The 21,825-nt window shown below is 50.4% G+C and overlaps 1 protein-coding gene across 2 annotated transcripts; it reads right to left on the bottom strand.

The window, feature by feature from the left end:
* Positions 1-3,754: 3,754 nt before the first annotated feature.
* Positions 3,755-11,150, bottom strand: GJB1 (gap junction protein beta 1). Of its 2 annotated transcripts, none has more exons than XM_047716673.1 (2): positions 11,005-11,150; positions 3,755-5,311 (listed from the first exon to the last, which is right to left on the bottom strand). In XM_047716673.1, exon 2 carries the CDS (start codon positions 5,293-5,295, stop codon positions 4,444-4,446), a length of 852 nt encoding a protein of 283 aa, XP_047572629.1. In that variant the 5' UTR covers positions 5,296-5,311; positions 11,005-11,150; the 3' UTR covers positions 3,755-4,443. The 2 variants fall into 2 exon arrangements, with proteins under 2 accessions (XP_047572629.1, XP_047572630.1); XM_047716674.1 differs by lacking the exon at positions 11,005-11,150 and adding an exon at positions 5,718-6,527.
* Positions 11,151-21,825: the final 10,675 nt, after the last annotated feature.

Raw genomic sequence — 21,825 nt, forward strand, 5'->3', positions numbered from 1 at the left:
CTTATCAATATGCACTGCAACATACGGCAGGAATTCAGAATGAGGGGAGGTCTTACTCCCTCTAGGGGATTCGGTGGGGGACATGGGAAGGGGAGAAGAGAGATGAAACCTTCATACAGGAGATGACATTGGAGCTGAGTCTTGAGTGATTAGGAGTCTGGCAGTCAAGGAAGGAGAAGGAAACCTCCAAGTCATCTCTGGTCCTCCATCTCCCCACGCTCAGACGTTAAGTCATATGTAGATTCTGCACCCAAAGTGTGTCTCACGTCTGTCTCCTCTCATTCCTTCTGCCACTGTCCTAGTCGCACAGGCCCCATTTGGGCCATTGCAACAGCTCCGTAACTGGCCATTCTGCCTCTCGTCTTTCCCATCCCCAGTCTGCTCTCCATGTGGCTGCCAGAGTCAGCTCCCAAGCCACAAATCTGAGGGCAGCACTCTTCTACTCAAAACCTTTAGTGCTTTCCACCTCTGGTAGGACAGTCTCAACCTTTTACAGGGAGACCTAAAGCCCGTCACAAGCTGGTCATAGTTTCTCTTTCCTGTCTCCCCTCTAGCCGTTCCACTCCTCCAGCCCTCCACAGTAAATTATCCGTCTCACTGTCTCACTCAAGACAGCATCGCACCCTTTCAGCTATCCTGCCTGTGTGTCCTGTGCCCATCTTATTCCCCCCTGCCTAGAAAGCCACGATCCTTTCCCCCACCTGACGGGTTCGGCCTGGCTTTGTCCAGGAAACAGAGGGGATCCACAGTGGTGGGCCTTTACGGCCCCTGTGTACCATAGGTCATGTCTGACGTTTGCATATTGTGGACTCAGGAAAGGGAGCAAGCACTCCCCTCTAGACACCACCGCGTGCACCCAGGCAATCTGATTGGGCATCTGAATCAGTTCGTGGTTGCCATGCCAATTCTCTGTGGAGGCTGCCACCTGCATTGAAATCCCAATCTGGTTTCAGGGCCTTGACTATTAAAGGGAGCCACTCCCCTCACCCAGGAGCTGCCTCTTCTCCTTGCCCCCAGCTCCTAGTATCTCTGCACACGGATGCCTCTAAAAGACCACAAATGCCCCTAAAATCACCAGGACCCAGAGACAGAGTGCATAAGAAGCTCCTGTTACTCAGCCTTTCTGGGCCCCCATCAAATCCCTTGAATATGCAACATCTCTCTGACCTTGCTCTTTGGGCTGCTGTCTGCTCCCGGGGGCAGCCAACCCTATTATCCCCAAGTTCAGCCCCACGTGCCTCAGTCTCGAGGCACTAGCCTCACTCCTTTCTGGCTCACTGCGAGTTCTAGCAGGCCTTCAGGCTGTGGCCTCTGTGCTTCTGAGGGTGTCTTACCTTACTTTGCAGTTTCTAACCAGCTTTGGAACGCACCTGAGTTGCTTCTCAAAAAAGCTCTGGGAAAGGAGAGGTAGAGAGAGGGCATTAACCACCTTACACTGCAGATGGAGAAACCGAGACTCGGGGTAGGTAGGTTATCATGTGTCCCAGGGGGGACAGAGCTCATCAAGGGCAACCCCGGTCTCTGTATCGCAAAGCCTTCTTGGCCACCGCCACCAAGGTCATTCCATAGTTGGACTGTCTGTGTGGCAAGCCTTATGTGTGCTCACCTCCTGCTTCTCCCTTATAAACTACACTCTTGTGACAAGCCTCAGATCAAAGAACCAGTCCTGGGTTAGCCAGACAGGCCCTCCTCCCTCCCTGCAACACTGTGCACAGCTCCCCCAGGGTCCTTTGGCTTGCTCCCATCTGGTTCCCAGGACACAAGGGTAAGTGTCCTCTCTTTGTCTGTAGAGCTGGATGGTGGCTTTATTGTCCCACCACTGCCCCCTTGAGAGGAAAGCCTTGATGTGGAGTTGGAGCCTCTTTGCAAAGGGAGGTTCTCACAGAATCATTTGAAGAGAAACTAGGTAGTTGAGGTGGTGATGGATTGCGTGGTTCTCCACGTGGGGAGGGCAGGAGGCTCTTGTGTGGAACCAGCAGGACATTTTTAAAGAGAAAATCTTTTTCCTGGTGGCCTTATTTTTTTTTTTAAGATTTTATTTATTTAACAGACAGAGATCACAAGTAGGCAGAGAGGCAGGCAGAGAGAGAGAGAAAGGGAAGCAGGCTCCCCGCTGAGCAGAGAGCCCGACGCGGGGCTCGATCCCAGGACCCCGGGATCATGACCTGAGACGAAGGCAGCGGCTTTAACCCACTGAGCCACCCAGGCGCCCCTCCTGGTGGCCTTCTGGACAGAGAAGAGATGCTCTGTGTTCCTTGTGCTCTGGTGTGTGTGTGGGGGGAGGGTAGGATTTTTATAAGAAAAGGAATCTCTCCCACCGTGGGAGACCTGGGGGTGGGGAACCTCTCTTCTCACAGGATATGGTGTTGCTTTCTAAAGAGAAAGGACTTTTTTTTTTTCTTTTTCAGAAAAGCAATCTCTCTTAAGAAAAGGGGAAGCTGTCTCTCAGGAATTGCCGAGGGTGGGGGGAAAGTCTTACTCTCTCCTTTCTTTACTAAAGGAGAAACCTCCTCAAATCAGGAAACATTCCCTGCTTTCTGTCTGAAGGGGAAAGACTGTTTCTAGAGGAGAACGATTCTGATAAGAGAAAATACCTGATTCTCTCTTCCTTTCTGATGCACTTGTCACACAGAGTCATGATACTCTGACAGGGAGTGGCAAACCATTTTTTCTGTTAAAAGGTAGGGGAACTGAGGCGAGAAACTTGCTGGAGGTGGGGGTGGGGAATCTTTTACTCTGATGGCTCCCTGGTGAGGGCAGTGACTCTGAGATGGGGAAACCCCTGTGAGTCTGGGGAAGCCTCTTAGGAATCCCAGAAGCCCAGAGTGCTAAAGGGAACTCAACGGAGTAATGGGCCTGCCTTTTTTTGCTCATAGGGAAACTGAGGCTTGGGAGAGCGAATGTCTTACTCCTAAGTGATGGAGCTAGGACTTGAACACAGCTTGGTCAAGTCCCAGCTTGGGGCTTTTCCCATTATAGCTGCCAGAGGGTGGGGAGGCTACTTGCTGCTTGGGAGTGAGGAGAGATGCCCCCCCACCATGAAAGGTCTGACCTGCGTTTGGAAACATCTCTGGGATGGGAGGCATTGATACCCGAGGTAAGGCAACTGGGGTCGAGAGTAGAATTGGGGGCTGTGTCCAATCCAGGTAGAGGGGTCAGAGTCCCAGTGCAGTCCAGCAGGTGGCTTATGGCGGCAGTGAGCACCTGAGTTTCAAGGGAGGAAGGGGGCTATTTCTCCCAAGAGCTCGGGAAAGGGGCCCTCACCCAGGGAACACGTGCTACCTTCTCCGACTTGCAAAATCTCTCTATCATTTCCTGTCTGTCCAGATGGAGTTGCCATTTTAATGTTTTTCAAATCAGAGGAAGGGGCCTAAGGAAACCTCTTGAGGTAATGTAAATGTTTTATAATATATTGCGGCCGTGTTTACAAAACTGCACGCACTTATGAACACTCCATAAACTATACTTAGAATGGATGAAAAAAATAAGAGAAAAGGAAGGGGTTCAGGGCACCTGGTGCCCATAAAGCTGTGAGTAAAAAAAATTTAAGCACCCCCCAAACCAAAAGCCAAACCCAAACCAAACCAACCCCCCACCCCCGGCAAAAAAAAAATAAACGAGGCAAGAACGGCTCAGGGTCTCACTGCTTCTGTTGCACACTGCTTTCTAGATCAGCAAAAGTCCAAGACCAGCTCATCCAGGGGGAGGTCAGAGGTTGCGGGAGAAAGAACTTGACAAACACACAAGCCACCTCTTCGTTTACTGTAAAATCCTGTTTAATGTATAACATTTCAGGCACAGAGAGGCCTTGGGAATGAGAGGCAAAGGCGGTCCTAACCAACCCCCACTCCAACTTATCTGCCTGCTCCTCCCTCCCTAATTCCTCCATCCCAGACTGTCCTCCTCCTCCTTGTGGCCAGCAAAGTGCTGTTCCTCCTTTTCTCGCCTTGACTACCCTCTCTTCTCCACCCACATGTCCAGAGCACCCTCCTTCCATTCTACTTGCCCACGTCCCTCCCTGCTGATGTGACTCCAGAAATAGGGTATCTGACAACACGGGGTTAAGATTAGTTTCATAATTGGAGATGCTGTCAGAGCATCATATCTCTTGTCCCCCAGTGGCCCCAGGAAGAGGGAGAGGGAAGCGGAAAGGGGGTACAGACAAGAAGAGCCACCCCCTGCCCCCTCACCCCACCCTTGAGCACTGGCCTGGCCAGCTTCGGCTCCCCACCCCTCTGGCCCCCCAGACAGAAGGCGGGGGTGGGGGTGTGGGGGTGGAGGAAGGGAAACCAGGGAGGAGAGGGAGATTTCCATTGATCTGATCTGCAGTCCCTAGCAGGCAGAGGCCCGCACCTGGCAGGGGAGAAGGAGGGGCAGGGCCAGGGGCAGGGGGATGGGGGACGGGGGAGGGGTGTAGGAGGGGAGGTTGCCTTGTGTGCGGCATCAGCAGGCCGAGCAGCGGTCGCTCTTCTCAGCCAGCCCAGCCCCAGTGCCGGGGCTGCGGCGCAGTATGTCTTTCAGGGAGCCATCCTGCTCGCTCAGCAGCTTGTTGATCTCATTCTGCTTGTACTCAGGTGAGAGGCGGTGGCCGAAGCCCGAGCCCTTGCGGGAGGGCGGATTGGAGCGGCGCTGGGCTCGGCGGGCACAGGCCCGGATGATGAGGTACACCACCTCGGCCACGTTGAGGATGATGCAGATGCCCGAGGCGGCCAGCATGAAGACCGTGAAGACGGTTTTCTCGGTGGGCCGGGACACGAAGCAGTCCACTGTGTTGGGGCAGGGGTAGGCCTCACACTTGACCAGCCGCACCATGGCGTAGCCGGGGTAGAGCAGGTAGAAGACATACATGAAGGCGGCCTCAAACATTAGCCGGAAGACCACGCTGATGACATAGGTCCACCACAGCGTCCCTGAGATGTGGACCTTGTGCCTCTTGACCTCCTCCAGGTGCAGGGGGTCCGCGTGACCCTCGAGTCGCAGCATCTTCTTTTCTATGTGCTGCTGGTGAGCCACGTGCATCGCCACAAGGAGAGCTGGGGTGGACACCAAGATGAGCTGCAGGGACCACAGGCGCACGTGGGAAATGGGGAAGAAGTGGTCGTAGCAGACGCTGTTGCAGCCAGGCTGCAGGGTGTTGCAGATGAAGGAGGACTTCTCGTCACCCCACACGCTCTCGGCAGCCACCACCAGCACCATGATCCTGAAGATGAAGATGACCGACAGCCATATGCGACCTATGGCAGTAGAATGCCGGTTCACGCCACTGAGCAATGTGTACAAACCGGTCCAGTTCATCCTGCCTCATTCACACCTGCAAAAGATGAGGCACAAAGCGAGCTGGCAGAAAGCTGGGGCAGAAAGCTGGGCAGCGTGACATGGCTTGACACACACACCCACCCCCGCCACCCCTGTCACCCCTTCCAAGAGCCAGTGACAGGAAGGGAAGAAGGATGGTCAGTGCTTTCCTCATCACCCCACATCCCTTGCCAGCCTCTCCTCTTCCTCTTCCTCCTCTTCCTCTTCTTCCTCCTCCTCCTCACTTGACTTGACTTCCCTGAAGCCCATCTCCCTTCTTTGCTTTCATCCAACATTCTTTCCTCTCCAGAGCCCCTTTCTTTACCAGGTCCATTTTGTTCTGCCCTCAGCCATTCTCTTTAGCTCCCCATCCCCCAGCTCCTTAGCTCCGGACCTGGGGCGAGCCCAACAAAGCCCATTACCTTGGGGAGCGCCTATCCCTGAGGCCACCCAGACAGGTCCCCTATGGTCTCATGTCTGTGCAGGGGGAGTGGTCCCTGGGTTCGCGCCTGCGTTCCAATTCATCGCCGCCCGGTGCTGGGGAGTCATATGCTGCTTTATACCCAGTGTCTGCACAATGGGACCTTTGTGGGGCTCTGAACAACGCCCTTTAGAATTCAGATCAAACGCCCTGACTTCCGCCCACCCTACACACAGAGCACTTGTGTCCCAGCGCCGGACACCCAGCCTGCACCCACCTGTTCTGTGCCCGCCCGGTCCATCGCCGCACCCGCCCCACAGCCCCACCAGAAGAATGGCCACGGTGGGGGGTGGGGGCGAGATAGAACAAAGACAGGTGCATGAAGAGGGGACCCAAGGGGACCAGGAGGCTCTGGGCCGAGGCCATCGCCCATGACTCTACTAGAAACTTGGGGTCAGCGGGATTTTTCCTTGGTTGAGATCCCTTGCACGGTATGTATGGGTGAGCTCACTCATATGTCTCAAGCCAGAAACCGTGTTAAGCTTTTTCCCATACATTCTTCCTTTGGACCCACTCAGCAAGCCTCCAAGGACTTTACCCCAGTCTTTCCAGCTGAGGAGGCCGAAGCTCAGATACATTAAGTAACTTACTCAAGGTCACAAAGCTAAGAAGTGTCAGAGGAGGATGAGACAGACAAGCATCTGAAGCCGAGGTTTAGGCTCTTTCCCTGGCCGGCCCTTCATCCTTTTCGCGGCCGGTGTCACCCAAGCCAGCCGTTAGGAACAACGACAACTGGGTATTATACGAGAACAACAAATCATGGAACACTACATCAATACATGATGTACGGTGACTAACATAACATAAAAAAAAAAAAAAAAAGAATGACGATAACAAGAGCAAGGGTTAATGCTCCCCGCGAGAGCGCAAGAAACATGGCAGCTGCGGACCCCTGAGTACTTTCCAGCTCCAGTGTCACAGAGCAAACCCTCACCATCTCTCCTTGAGCTTCAGGTGGCAGGTGGGCACACGATGAGGACAAACCAGAGTGAGAAAGCAAGTTAACAAGCAAACAGAAGGTTGGAAGATGGGGCAGGGAAGAGTCATACGCTTTTGGGTTTGAATCTGGGTTGTTCGCCTAACACGACCGTGGGCTAGCTCCCGACCTCCTCTGAGCCTGCTCCCTCATCTATAAATGGGTTGTTAATACCCAGGGTTAGGGGCGCCTAGGTGGCTCAGTTGTTAAGCGTCTGCCTTCGGTTCAGGTCATGATCCCGGAGTCCTGGGATTGAGCCCCGGGATTGGGCTTCCTGCTCAGCAGGGAGCCTGCTTCTCCCTCTCCCATTCACCCTGTTTGTGTTCCTTCTCTCGCTGTCTTTCTCTCTCTCTGTCCCTCTGTCAAATAAATAAATAAATAAATAATCTTTAATTCCCACGTCATTGTGAGCTTAGTGAAGCCCCTGCAACAAGTTCCCAGCTCAGCTCCAGTTTCATAGATGATGATCAAGGGAGATAAGCACCTAATCAAGAAGAGAAAACACGTTGTTTCGGGGGACTGGGTGGTCTGCCAAACCCAATGTCCCACTTTCTGTTTCCCAGTGCTGCCCTTGACGTAGGCATCTGTCCGGAGATAGAACAGGCTGTTCTGCCCTGCCCCCCCCCATCAAATCTACATTGTAACCTCCTGGTTTTCTGAGCCTGCCAGTAGCTCTAGGGAAGAAACTCCCCTCTAAGCAGTGCAGGTAAAGAAGGCCTCCTCCTCTCCCCCACCTCCCACCACTTCTGCCACTAAGTTGAGCCGAGTAGATGATGCTGGAAGCAGGGAACTGGGTGTGAGAAGAGCACACAGGCCTGGACCTGTGGGACATGTGGGGCATTTCCTGTCCCCGTACAAGGGTAGTGGGGGTGGGGGTGGGTGGTGGGGAAGACTGGGGTGCTTCTCTCCGTTGTAGGGGGGGATATTAGCCATGGAAAAATTGGGGAATGGGATGAAAGAACCCGGGGGATGAAGAGATGGTCCACGGGACACAGAGTACTTTTCTGAACAAGGTCTTCTTTTCTCATTTAACTTAAAATAATAATTTTTTAAAAAGCCTCACTGATTTCATGCTGGGGCCTAAACCAGCATGGAGAGGTAGGAACACGGGTGCCCTTTCTGCTCAGCCACGGGTTCTGAAGGCAGGGCTGCTGCAGGAGGCCCAGTGGTTGACAGTAAAGAAATGCCTCATCTGGTGACACACGTTGGATTCACAAACCGGTGGTCAAGGAACATTATGAAGAGTAACCATTTACTGAGCACCTGTGAGGCCAGGCCTTGCACGTGCATGACCTCCTGTGAAGCTCAAAGCAACCCCGTGAGGTGGGTGTTGCTTTTAATCCTTGCGTCACCCAAGAGGAAACAGGTAAAGAAAGGTGAAGGGACTTGTCCAAGGGTCACACAGATCAATGCAGTTAGTGTGTGATGGAAGTGGGACTGGAGTCGGGCTGAACTGACTCCAGAGCCCATGCTTTTGCCCATAAGATTGACCACCTTGGCTAGAATTATAATCTTTCTTTCTATGAGTGTTTGTATTTTTTTATTCGTTTATTGAGAGACAGAGAGAGGGAGAGAGAGTGAGAGTGTGGGCCAGCGGGTGGCAGGCTAGACAGAGGGAGAGGGAGAGAGAGAGAATCTGAAGCAGGCTCCACCCCCAGCACAAAGCATGACGTGGGGCTTGATCTCACAACCCCGAGATCATGACCTGAGCCGAAACCGAGTCCGGCGCTTCACTAGCTGAGCCACCCAGTCGCCCGTCTGCGAGTATTTTTTAGAAACAAAGAGATTCAAAACTGGCCTGGCTTGTATTCTCTTCTAGCCCCTTCTCCTCTTTCCTATGGACTGGTAACTCTTCCTCTTCTTCCCTCCCAGGGCTTTCCACTGCCTCCTGATCTGTTCCGATTTCCCTGCCTTACCTTTCTGCGGCGGTTTCCTCAGACTCCAGAGTACACTCGAGCTGTTCTCTCTGCAGTGCAGGGGTGCTCCTCGTTTGGCCTGGCCACTGCTGAATTTCTAGGCTCTTGGAGCTCTTCACCCCCATTTTGCGCCCTCTGGGACGTAACCAGTGAGCTCCCTTTGGGGCCCCTAAGCACCCTCATGTGGGCACTGGGATCTCGGTTTTTGCTCTTCCCTTGGGATGGAGAGTTTATCCCTATGTCAACATCAGCACCTCAAGGGTTTCATTCTAAAAACATCCAGGGGGAGGGACCTGATTTTGAAATCCAAACCGCCTTTGTGACTTTGGGTTAAAGTCCAAGTATTGATATGCTCTGCATTGCTCCAGACCTGTTTTTGCTCTCATGCTCTCATGTTTAATTAGACAAGACTCCCCTGGCTCTGTCAGGCCCTGGCCTCGTCCTCGGATTCTGAATTGCCCAGGCACCCAAGGACAGCTCAAGATCTGGAGATCGCACCCAGTCCACACAACCATCCTGTAATGGTATCCCCATTTTTCAGACAAGGAAGTTGAGGCTCAGAGACGTTAAATAACTTGATTCAATGGCAACTCTGTGAAATGGTAGAGTCAGGTTTCTGATTTCGTTTCTTCTCACCTCAAAGCCTTTGTACCTCACACCACCTTGGACAGCCTCCCTTAGTCTGCATTCTCACCGAGACCTGGCCCATAGCTCAGAACTTCGACCCCTTTCCACATATGCTCACGTGCGTGGGCATGGGCACACACACGCACACACACGAAGATGTGTGCCCATACCCATTCATCAGCTCTCTCTCTCTTTCTGCCCCCCCCCTCTTCCCTGTCCCTCCTTCCAACTACAGGAAATCCTAGTGTTTTTTTGGGTTTGGGAGGAAGGCCTAGTTGGACTGGATGAGGTTCTGTTCAGCCTCGCATTCCACACTTCCACACTTCCTGGCTTCACAACCAGGCTCTGGCCAGGAAAGGACAAGGGGCTTTCTTTGGGATTTCTTCCGGAATTTCAGGCTGCCTTCATCTTCAGTTTGGTGTGGCCAAGGCCAAACTTCTCCAGCCCTCCCCCTCTTCCCCCACCCTGCCTCCACCCTGTGGCCCTAGGACACCTCAGGCACTTTGCTCATCCTCTCCGCCCTGCCACATATACTGTAACCAGGCTAGGGTCAGGGTCACTCCAGCTCATTCCACTTTTCTCCTTCCCTCCCTTGGGCATGGTCTTTTCCTAGGAACTGGTAACTGACAAGCTCCCTTACTCTGCAGACTACACCCTCTTATTCCTCCGTCAACTATCTGACTTCCTGTTGCTCCCTACTTGGGCTTTATCATAACTAACAGCCACCATTTATGGAATGCCCATAGTGTTCCAGGAGCTGGATGTTCATTAACTCCCATCCTCACAACAAGCCTGTGAGCTGTGGCTTGTTGTCTCCAGTTCCCAGATGGGGCCATGGAGGCTCAGAGTAACTTAAGACACAGCTGGTCAGCAAGTCCTGGAGCCCAACTTAGGGGCTCCCCACCAATGCGTGGGTCCCTTGCCCATTGCTCTGCTGCATCTTCAAATGGAAGTCTCTCCATCTGAAGCCTTCTTGTCTAAAGCCTCCTCTCCCCACCTCCTTTTCTAAGTCCGTGCGCTCTGCCATGCTGTCCCCAACAGCTGGAACAACTTTCAAACAGCTGTGGGGCCTCCCCTCCTTTAGATCTCCAGATCACTCGTTACTCATGGCTCAGCTTGAGTCTGCCTACCTCCCTCAAGAAAACGGAAAGCCACGCTTCCAAATCCCAGCCCCGTCAGCCTTCCTTCTGCCCCTGCTGAGTGCCTTGTGTTCACCCGTCCGCAACCCCAGGCTGGTTGCGTGCCTGGTTTACCTTCCAGTCAGGGAAGGAGCACAGCACCTGGCAGTGCCCAATGGTCCACCGAACCCTAACCATCTCTGGCAGGAAGCGTCTTAAAGAGATGAACTTGGCCACCCTGGGCATGGGGGGAGGGGGGCTCAAGTCTTCCTGGGAATTCAGCCCTGTGAGGATGAAGGGAATCCACAGCTGGGGGAAAAAGGGCGGGGAGAAGAGAAACCACTCTGAGCTCGGAAAGAGGGTAACAGCCGAAGGGTCCAGAGAGAGGCTGAGCAAGCCTGGCACTCGGCAGGAGGGGTCTCACTCTACCCAGAGGGAAGCACAGAAGGGACCTAAGTGGCTTAATGCTGAGGCCAAGGGAAGACAAAACCCAGGCCTCTCCCCAGCCCCCATTTCTGCCCCCTGCGCACCCCCCATGCCACACCAGCTCCCCCTCCCCAGCCCACCTCCCCCTGTCCCCAGCTTCCTCACCTGGCTGCCGCTGCCCTTTCCTGGGGAATGTCTGCAGGTGTGTCTGCACTGTGCCACTAGGTACTGTCAGCCCAGTCCAGGGGAGGGACAAAGAGCTCAGGGCCCGAGCCAGATATGGCCCACAGCCCAAGAGGAACCAGACAAACATTAACCAGCCCCGCCTTCCTCCCACACACAATCATTAAATAGGATTGATCCCCTGAGCTCCCAATGCATTTCCCGAGGCAGATCACAGAGACTGGAGTTGCTGCCCCGTCCCAGAGGCATCACTGTCACCCACGTGGCCACGTTCAGCCCATCTGGGAGGCTAACCTGGACCTGGGCTCCTTAACAGCCCTCGGGCTTCCCCCATCCCCTGGCTACAGGTAGATCCAGTGTGTGGGCGAGTTGCAGAGAGGGCTGCTGCCCTGGGTGCCATCCCTTCCAGGTCTCAGCCTCTAGAACGATAACGACTATGGGGAGAGAAGAAGACGTGGATGGTGCCTCCTGGCATCTTGGAGTCAAGGCGAAGGGGAAGGGACTGCTTCCCCCAGATGGCAGGACCACGATGCTCTGTGTCCCGAGTTGGCTGGGGATGGAGCAATGCATTTCCAACCCTATGCCACCACCCATTGCCTTCTACCCTTAGGGCCAAGGCAGTTGAAGTGTGGCAATAGTTCTTGGCAATCATTAAGGTAAACAGAGAGTGTCAACCATTAACTGAAGGGTCAGTCCAGTTTGAAGGAGGGTTTACCTGAAGACCCTGCGAATTCTGTGGCCTGAGTGGCCATGGAGAAAGAAGTGAAGTCAATAGAAACTGGTCCCCTGGCTTCTGCCCTTCACCGCAGCCCAAGCTCACTGCCGGAAAGAGTGCTGGGGCCTTGGCTTCCCTTGGAGAGCCCAGGGTACACGGAGGCATTGGCTAGTAAGTCTTACTGGACACCCACTGGGCACCCAGGACGAGAAAGGTAAGGAAGGGGTAGGTGGCAGAAGAGGGGGAAAACCTCCCACCTGGTTTTAAATAAGTCATCAACTTCCCGAGGAGATAAAACCAAGACTCAAGAAGTCACCGTGAAAACTCTCCGTGTATGTTCAGTTATGTGGTTCTGACGTTTGCTGCCAAGGAATTTTGGAAGCAGGGGGATGAGGAACGTCAACTGATGTTACCAGGGCAGCTTTCTAGAGGAGGTGAGGCTTGAGTGGAGCAAGAAAGGCTGGGTGGGAGTTTGAAAGGGGAAGGGCAGGCCCAGCACTGCAGGGAGGAGGAAGATTGTGAGCAAAGGCAGAGCGGTAGGAATGGGCAAGAGTGTGTCTGGGGACAGAACGGGGGCAGGGCGGTGGAAGATGTCATGGGTCAGCTGAGGGATCGGAGTAGGAAGTAGAAAGGACAGTTAAAGCCAGGTAGGGAATTCCTTTAGGGAGTGCCTGGTAAACTTGGTATAAGGTGAAACTGAGCTTGACACCAGGGAGGGTGGTTTGAGGCTGCCTGCCAACCTTGGCACCCGGAGATTCCTGCTAAGTATACAGTTGTGCCGTGTGGATAAAGAGTAGCACTTCCTGAGTACGCCATGCGTGAAAGGCAACATGCAAAGTGCTTTGCAAGTATTACTTTGTTTGATTCTCAAAGTAACCCCATGGGCCAGGCATTATTAATATTCCCACGTTTCAGGGGTTTGAGGCACACAGATGTTAGGTGACATAACTGAGGTCATCCAGCTAGCAACAAGGCTGGATTTAAACCCAGGCAGTCTGTCTCTGGAACGTTGCCACTACATTTAGCCACTACATTGCAATTCGAGGAGCTAGCTCTACAGGTCCCACTGCGAATCAGAGTGAGGACTGGTTTCTGATTCTGGAAGGTTTTTGGCTAGCAGGAGAGAGGGGTACCTATGACAATGGAGTATGTCCTAAATGCTATACGTAGATATGAGGTGCCAGAAGGCATTTTGAGGTAGGAGAAGAGGGTAGGTTTAGTGGAAGAGGCAGAGTTGAACTTGGGTCATAAAGGAGATGGAGAGTCCAAGCATTCCAGGGGACAGCAAGCAGTGAGATGTGTTTAGGGAATGGTGGGCAGACCTGTTTGACCAGAAGAGAGAGCTCCTTTAGCAGAGCTCCTAGGAAGGGAAACCGTGGGTCAATATCAGTGTGTACTCACTGTTCCTTGGAGTTCTGGCAGGATTTCTCTAGGGTGAGTCTTGTTCTGTGTGTAGTTCTAGGCTACAGGAAGTCTGTTTGAATAGTCTGTAGCTGTATTGTAAAAATGCTTGCTAGAATTGACTTGTCCTCTTCCTATTTACTGTGACTTACACACGTCTTCTGGATAGGGTCCTGCCGCTGCCAGAGAGAAAAAGAGAGAGGAAAAGTGAGGATCAATAAGGGAGAGCATGGGTGGGAGGTGGGCAGGAGGAAAACTGTACTACAGTGAGCAATGTAAATCCATTTGCTCTTGGGAAGCAGCTAAAATCAGCTTCTGCCTTGAATCCTAAGCACGCTTTCTTCCTACAATGGGTGTTTGGGGGAGAATGTTTTAAAATTTTACAGCTGCCTGCTTACTTCCTCAGATTCACTCAGGGAGAGCAGGCCTTGAAACATGCTATCTCTGGGATGGCTCAAACATCAGCCCAAATGAGGGCTTTCCCCATTCCTGTTCCCGCCAGGACCAGGATAGACAACAGAGGGAACCAATCTCCATTATCTAGGAGCACTTCTCACCAGCCACATTGTCTAAGTTCAGAGCTTCAGACCCCATCGGCAGAATCGCGGGCTTGGGGAGGCTCTGATCATTCCATCATGGAGCAGGGCTGCTTGCCTCGGAGTGGGAATCCTGAGACTTCCTCCATTGCCTCACATGTGGAGTCCATCAGCCAGCCCGTCCCTGGGCCTCATTACCGAACAAAATGTGGCATTTTGTATGGCTTTGATCAATGAGACAGCATTGCTGTATGGCTCGGAAATCAAAGGGACCAGCTTCCAACACAAACGTTGCTTAAGACACACAGGTCAAACCCCTTCCCAAATGGGTCCATAGGATTAAGGAAACAGCTAACCCTGAAAATCTGAAGACCATTTCCAAAGTCCCCACCCCACAGCTCAAGCTGGGGAAGGCTTATGCAAACTCTTTCCAGTAAGGGCTGCTAGAGAAAGATGGAAGTGGTCCTGTATTCCTAATTGGTGTTGGTTTTCACAAATCCTTTTTTAAAAAGACACATAATTATGTGAATGAGTCTGTATCTCCCCCACGATTCATATTCTAAAAGAGGTCAACCTGGAGCTCCCGGATGACTCGGCCAGTTGGTTAAGTGTCTGCCTTTGGCTCAGGTCCTAATCTCAGGGACCTGGGATCAAGCCCCGAATTGGGCTCCCTGCTCAATGGGGAGTCTGCTTCTCCCACTACCCATCCCGCTGCTCATGCTCTCTCTCTTTCTCAAATAAATAAATAAAATTTTTAAAAAAATAAAAAAGGAGGTCAACTCGGCAGAGTTATCCATATTTTCTCGAGGGGGTTTCTTTTTTTTTTTTTTAAAGATTTTATTTATTTATTTGACAGAGAGAAATCACAAGTAAGCAGAGAGGCAGGCAGAAAGAGAGGAGGAAGCAGGCTCCCTGCTGAGCAGAAAGCCCAATGTGGGGCTCGAACCCAGGACCTGGGATCATGACCTGAGCCGAAGGCAGCGGCTTAACCCACTGAGCCACCCAGGCGCCCCGGTCTTGAGGGGGTTTCTGAAGAACTATACCCACATAGGGCATCAATTCACTTGACAGGTGTATACGTTCAGCTCTAAGGACAGTTTAGAGTGTGGAGAAAAGCAAAATTGTTTCACCCCCCCCCCAAAAAAAGACCTAATTGTATGAAATCTCCTACAACCAGCGCCACATAGGGTGGCACACTCATTCTACCAACAGTAAGGCCTGAAGGTGAGAGGGTGCTTCTTGGAGCTCATAGATTTCCTTGGAATGGAACATTACCATATTACATATTACAACACCATATCCACTCCCTGCAATTTGGAATTCATCTTTTTTTGTTTTATGAAGATCCTAATTCCTGGGGTTTGAGGGATGGTACTTAGCTCACTGATGTCTGATCAGTGCATCAACAGAAGGTATGCTTGCAAAAGATTCCAGAAAGTTCCATGTCCTTTCACCAGACCAGGTTGCCAAGTGAAGAAACTGAAACAGAAAGTTGGAACTTTGGGGCTCCTGTGCTCATGTTGCTTGTTTCAGCCACTACAACTTGATGTCCATTTCTTTCTTTCTTTCTTTTTTTTGTTAATATTTTATTTATTTATTTGGCAGACAGAGATCACAAGTAGGCAGAGAGGCAGGCAGAGAGAGAGGGGCAAGCAGGATCCCCACTGAGCAGAGAGCCTGATGCGGGACTCGATCCCAGGACCCTGAGATCATGACCTGAGCTGAAGGCAGAGGCTTTAACCCGCTGAGCCACCCAGGTGCCCCTTGATATCCGTTTCTTGATCCTTCTGCTCTTGGGGGGAGAGTGTGAACTTCAGGACTCAGGGAGTTCTGGAGGAGTAGAAAGTTCCCAGGTTGAATCCTGTCTTGGATTTTGACCCAAGGAGACTAGAAGTAATGTGGTAGGGGTGAAGAATCAGAAAGAAGTCCAGGTCCCGGTCAGAAACATAGGGCCAAGTGTCAAGTTTGAAGGGAGAAGTGGAAAGGACCCAGAAGAATTTAGTTCCCTCTGCTAATTATCCAAGTTTGGGCAGTCAACCTTATGAGCTGATGGCCCTGCCCATTAAGTGGTTAGTGGCTTAGTCCTTTCCTTCCAGTTTTCTTTCTTTATATACACACATGCCCATCATTGAAATCATATTGTATATACAGGAGATCTTGTTTTTCATAGGAACCATTCCCAGGTCTTCTGAACAGGAATCTACTGGTCTCTCACCCATACCCTCAAACCGATGATCCAATAAAACATGTAAACCTAGCCCCAAATAGAAGCCCTGATGTTCACCATTTCTGCCTTCTCTTTGGACTCCTCTGCTCTTCCCTCCTTGGACCTCAGCCAAGTTTTCCAACAGTAACACCACAAATGCCTGCCTCATCCAGAATCCCCCTGCCTTGGTCATCACAACCATGATCCCTGCTACTTCCCTGAACCACCAAGCACCACCCAGTCAATACCTAGGGAAGTACCAGGTTGCTGACGACACCCTAGACGCCCAGGCTTCTGCTGAGAAGCGCTGCTCATAGAAGGGGTGGTGGGTTGGCCAGGTGGGAAAATCCAAGCGGTCTTGTTCCTACTCCACCTGCCCCCACTGACCCTGCTACAAATTAGAGGACTGATTCCTAGATACATCCAGATCTCTGAAATCCCTTGCCTTAAGCCTGAAGCCCCCCACCTCCTTGGCCACAGACATCTAGCATTCCTGTGGGGGATAGGGAGCCACAGTATGTGTTAGAGGGATTCTTGGACTGCTCTCCACCAGTGTGGATTCTAGCACCTGGTCCAGGGAGAAAACTGTGGGCCCAAGGGGCATCTATAAGAGCTTGAGTCCAAGGCTGACTCCCATAATGCTTTGTGTCTCCCAAGGAGCCAACTCAGCTCCAGCCTCAGCCAATTCAGGGCAGGGTGGTGGTGGGGGGACGTCTCAAGGGGGAAGATAGGATCTAGTCCTGTACACTTGCTTTAGGAGAACCATATAAAACAGTAAGCTCTAATACATCTTCATCTTGAACAGGCTCTGTTCTAACTCACCTACTATCCTTTATCTATTCTTTATACCTGAACAGAACCATCCCACTCCCAAGGCTCCCAAGCCAAGATTTTTGTCCTACTTCGATTTCCATCCCCTCCTTGCCTTTTGTTCAGGGCTTATGGTTCTCCTCCAAGACATCACTGCCTGGGCCTCCTTGAGCGAAACCCTCTTCTAGTTGGACGCCCCTAGGATTCTCCTCCCTCAGCTTCAGAAGCAGAACCATCCAGATTCGAGATTCTATAATCCGTGGGGGTATCCGCTTCAGACGTAGAGCCAGAGTTTCAGATCCTCTGCCTAGGCCTCCATTTTGGCTGTTTTCTTCCTACAGAAGACAAGGATGATTGAGCGACTTTGTTGTCTCCTAGGAAATCAGTGCTCAGTGGCACTGGATTTGCTAGCATGAGGGTGCTTTTCAGAATGTCAAGCAGTTATTGATTTCTGAATCTGAGCTAGTGCTTTACAATAAACACCTACTGCTCTTTCTCACTGCTGACATCTCACCTCACAGATCCGGGGCTAGATCGAGCCCTAGAATGCGCTGAGGTCTGACATTATTCCTACAGAACAATATTGTCTACAGAACCGAGCTCCACACCTTGCTGAAGAAGCCCTGACTCTTTTTTTTTTTTGAAGATGAAGAATTTTATTCATTTATTCGACAGAGAGAGAGAGATCACAAGTAGGCAGAGAGGCAGGTGGGGTTGGGGGGCGGGGAGCAGGCTCCCTGCCAAGCAGAGAGCCCGATGCGGGACTTGATCACAGGACTCTGGGATCATGACCTGAGCCGAAGGCAGAGGCTTAATCCACTGAGCCACCCAGGTACCTCATCCCTTGAAGCCCTGACTCTTAACACATGGGTCACGAGAACTTCCCACGATTATTTCATACTCATCCCAAGGATTTTTGCGGGGGGGAGAGGTGAGGGGAACTCTTCTCAAAAAATCAACTCACATTCTGGGGTTATGGATATTGGGGAGGGTATGTGCTATGGTGAGTGCTGTGAAGTGTGTAAACCTGGCGATTCACAGACCTGTACCCCTGGGGATAAAAATATATTATATGTTTATAAAAAATAAAATTAAAACAAAACAAAAACAAACAAACAAAAATCAACTCACATTCTAAATTACCTAGCCACATAAGTCGCCCTGGAGAGTTCTGCTCAGTTGAAGTGACAAAAAGTTTGCCTCTCAGCCATTAAGAGCAATTTCTGATGTTGATTCTCTGAGGGGCTGCTGCTTCCAATTCCACTCTCAGCTATCCACCCTCCAGCCCCACTGGAAATCTGAATGTCAGAAGACCTTCGCAACCTACCTCTCTTCAGGGCGCTTAACGCCACCAAATGGTGTGGGATTCTCAAACTGGATGGTATCTTCAACTGGGCTCTTGCCCTATCTCTTTTCCTTCTTTACCAAGTCTTTTGAAAGACGCTTCTGTACTTGCTGTCTCCACTTCACCTACCGTTTGCGGTTTGGTTCCACTCCCATTTGGCTTCTATGCCCACTCCCTACTCCACTGAAACAGCCTTCACCACGGGCACTTTGTGGCTAAATCCAATGGCCCGCCTTCAGAACAAGTCTTACTGCCTCTGATGTGTTCGATTCTGTTGACCACTCCCACCTTGACATTTTCTTCTCCTTTGAGTTTTTTTCCTTTTTATATTTTTATCTTTGCCAATTACACATGGAACACATGTCCTGTATGGAAAAACTGGAAAATCCAAAAAAAAAAAATCGCAAGGATGAAAATTACAATAGTCTGTAACAACCACCAGAGATAACAACCTTCACCAACAGGTGTGAAACCTTAGAGTCATTTTCTTTTTTTTTTTTTAAGGATTTTATTTTATTTTATTTTTTTCAGAGAGAGAGAGAAAGCAAGAGAGAGCACAAGCTGGCAAAGGTGCAGAGGGAGAGGAAGGAGCAGACTCCCTGCCGAGCAGAGAGCCCTATGTGGGACTCAATCTCAGGACCCTGGGATCATGACCTGAGCCGAAGGCAGATGCTTAACCCACTGAGCCACCCAGGTGCCCCCTTACATGTACTCTCTCTTTTTTTTTTTAAGATTTTATTTATTTATTTGACAGAGAGAGATCACAAGTAGGCAGAGAGGCAGGCAGAGAGAGAGAGAGGGAAGCCGGCTCCCTGCCGAGCAGAGAGCCTGATGCCGGACTCAATCCCAGGACCCTGAGATCCAGGCACCCCCCTTACATGTACTCTTAAAATGCAATTGTCGGGCTGCCTGGGTGGCTCAGTGGGTTAAGCCTCAGCCTTTGGCTCAGGTCCTGATCTCAGGGTTCTGGGATAAAGTCCCACATCAGGCTCTCTGCTAGGCAGGGAGCCTGCCTCCGCCTCCTCCTCTCTCTCTCTCTCTCTACTTGTGATCTCTCTCTCTGTCAAATAAATAAAATCTTTTAAAAAATGCAATTGTCATCAGATGATACATATTTTTATTGAGGTATAATTGACATATAACATTATATTAGTTTCAGGTGTATGAGATAATGATTTGATATGTGTGTATACTGAGAAGTGATCACCATGATAAGTCTAGTTAACATCTGTCACCATAGAGAATTAGAAAAACTTTTTTCTTGTGATGAAAAATTTTAACATCTACTCTTTATTATTTTTTAAAGATTTTATTTATTTATTTGACAGAGAGAGGGAGAGAGAGAGAGAGCACAAGTAGGCAGAGCAGCAAGCAGAGGAAGAGGGAGAAGCAGGCTCCCCACTGAGCAGAGAGCCTGATGCAGGGCACGATCCCTCGACCCTGAGATCATGACCAGAGCCAAAGGCAGATGCTTAACTGACTGAGCCACCCTTAAAATCTACTCTTGTAGCAACTTTCAGATATGTAATTGGCTACAGTTACTATGTTGTACATTACATCTCCATGACTTATTTTATTTTATTTTATTTTACAATCCCCTCCACCCATTTCATCCACCCTCCATCTCTTCACCTCTGGCAACCACCAGTCTCTTTTTGGCAACACATATTATCTTATATCCTCTCTCGTTTGCCATTACAACATGACCATTTAAAAATGTCATTAAAGGGGCGCCTGGGTGGCTCAGTGGGTTAAAGCCTCTGCCTTCGGCTCAGGTCATGATATCAGGGTCCTGGGATCGAGCTCCGCATCGGGCTCTCTGCTCGGTGGGGAGCCTGCTTCCTCCTCTCTCTGGGCCTGCCTCTCTGACTACTTGTAATCTCTGTCTATCAAATAAATAAATAAAATCTTTAAAAAAGTAAAAATGTCATTAAAGGTAGCTCTTTCTGCCCATGTGTCCTGTCCCCATGTCTTAATAAAAACACCTTAAAAGATAAAATAAATAAAATAAAAATGTCATTAAAGGGATGCCTTGCTGGCTCAGTCAGTGGAACATGCTACTCTTGACCTCAGGGTTGTGAGTTTGAGCACCACGTAGGTGTAGAGATAACCTAAAAATAAATTCTTTTAAAAAATAAAAATAAAAATGCCATTAAATATTTCTCTAAAACCTGGTTTATAGCCACATAATGCCCTTTGACTTTTGTCACACTTTACTCTATTGATCTCTCTCCTACCTCTGACTGCTTCACGCTTTGTTCTTACTCCACTCCACAAAAATTTTTTTTAAAGATTTTATTTATTTACTTGATAGAGAGAGAATAAGGCAGGGAGTGGCAGAGGGAGAAGGAGAAGCAGACTTCCCGCTGAACAAGGAGCCTGACACAGGGCTCGAACCCAGTACCCCATGATCATGACCTGAGCTGAAGGCAGACGCTAAACCAACTGAGCCATCCAGGTGCCCCCCTCCAAAATGTTTTTTATTAAGTCAACCCAAAGTGGGGCTTGAACTTACAACCCCAAGATCAAGAGCCACATGCTCTACCAACTGAGCCAGCCAGTGCCCATTATTCCCCTCCTTAAATGTTGGGCTAGTCCTCAGGGTTCCAGTCTCTGTTCTCATCACTCTTGAACCTTTCCCTGAGCAGTCTCATCCACTCCCATGGCTTCAGTTACTAACAATTGCAAATCTGTATCTTCAGGCCACACCTCATTTCTGGTCTCCAAATACATATATACTGAATGTCAATCTCACCTCTCCTGCTTTCAAACCTGCTGCTCCTCTAGTGTTTCCTTATCCCATTGAATCCTGTTGTATCCACCCCCTGCCCAAGCCAAGCATCTGGGGAGAAGGTGAGTGTCCCCTTCCTGTTCACTCTCCTATACTCCATATTCAATAAATAACTAAACCCTGTAGGTTTTACCTCCTCATATCTTTCGGCTTCTTCTCTTCCTTTTTATTTCACTTTCATTGCCCTAGTACAGACTCTGGGATAATGTTACAATCTGATTGGCAAACCAATTTCCTGTCTCCCGACCTCCATTCATGGCCTCTTCCAATCCATTCTCCAAACATTCTTCAGAGTGAGTGGTCTTTCTGAAATAGATACCTAATCATGTCACTTCCCTGTTTAAAACCCTCCATTGGCTCCTTACTGCCTTGGTAGGCGAGAATTCTACCACTGAACCACCCATGCTTACTGCCTTGGGAAGAAAATCTGCCCATAACACCTTTTCCCTCTTTCTTTCTTTCTTTCTTTCTTTCTTTCTTTCTTTCTTTCTTTCTTTCTTTCTTTCTTTCTTTCTTCTTTCCTTCCTTCCTCCCTCCCTTTCTTCCTCTCTTTCTTTCTTTAACATTTCATTTATCTATTACAGAGAGAGAGAGCACAGGCAGGTAGAACAGGAGGCAGAGAGAGAAGCAGACTCCTCGCTGAGCAGGGAGCCCAACGGGGGACTCCACCCCAGGACCCTGGAATCAGGAACTGAGCCACGGACAGATGCTTAACCAACTGACTGAGCCACCCAGGTGCCCAGCTTTTCCCTGTTTCTTTACAAACTCTTCCTTGTTCTCTGAAACTTAGCTCAGATAGTCTACTCTGCACATACAAAGACTGAGGAGTGGTGAGAGGTAGCCAGCGGGTTTTTGTGCTACATTCAGGAGTTTAGGTTTTATTCCCTCCACTTTCTCTATCCCCCTGTTTCTCCTCTGCACTGTATTTCTCTGTGATGGCACTTATAAGAGTCCCCCATATTGTCCATTTCCCTGTCTGTCTCCTCCATTAGAATAATA

Source organism: Lutra lutra, chromosome X, assembly GCF_902655055.1.
Source record: "Lutra lutra chromosome X, mLutLut1.2, whole genome shotgun sequence".
In the NCBI taxonomy this organism is placed as follows: domain Eukaryota; kingdom Metazoa; phylum Chordata; class Mammalia; order Carnivora; family Mustelidae; genus Lutra; species Lutra lutra.

Bases quoted from the DNA above. Each gene is read 5' to 3' on its own strand.
- GJB1 (XM_047716673.1), bottom strand. From the start codon at position 5,295: ATGAACTGGACCGGTTTGTACACATTGCTCAGTGGCGTGAACCGGCAT.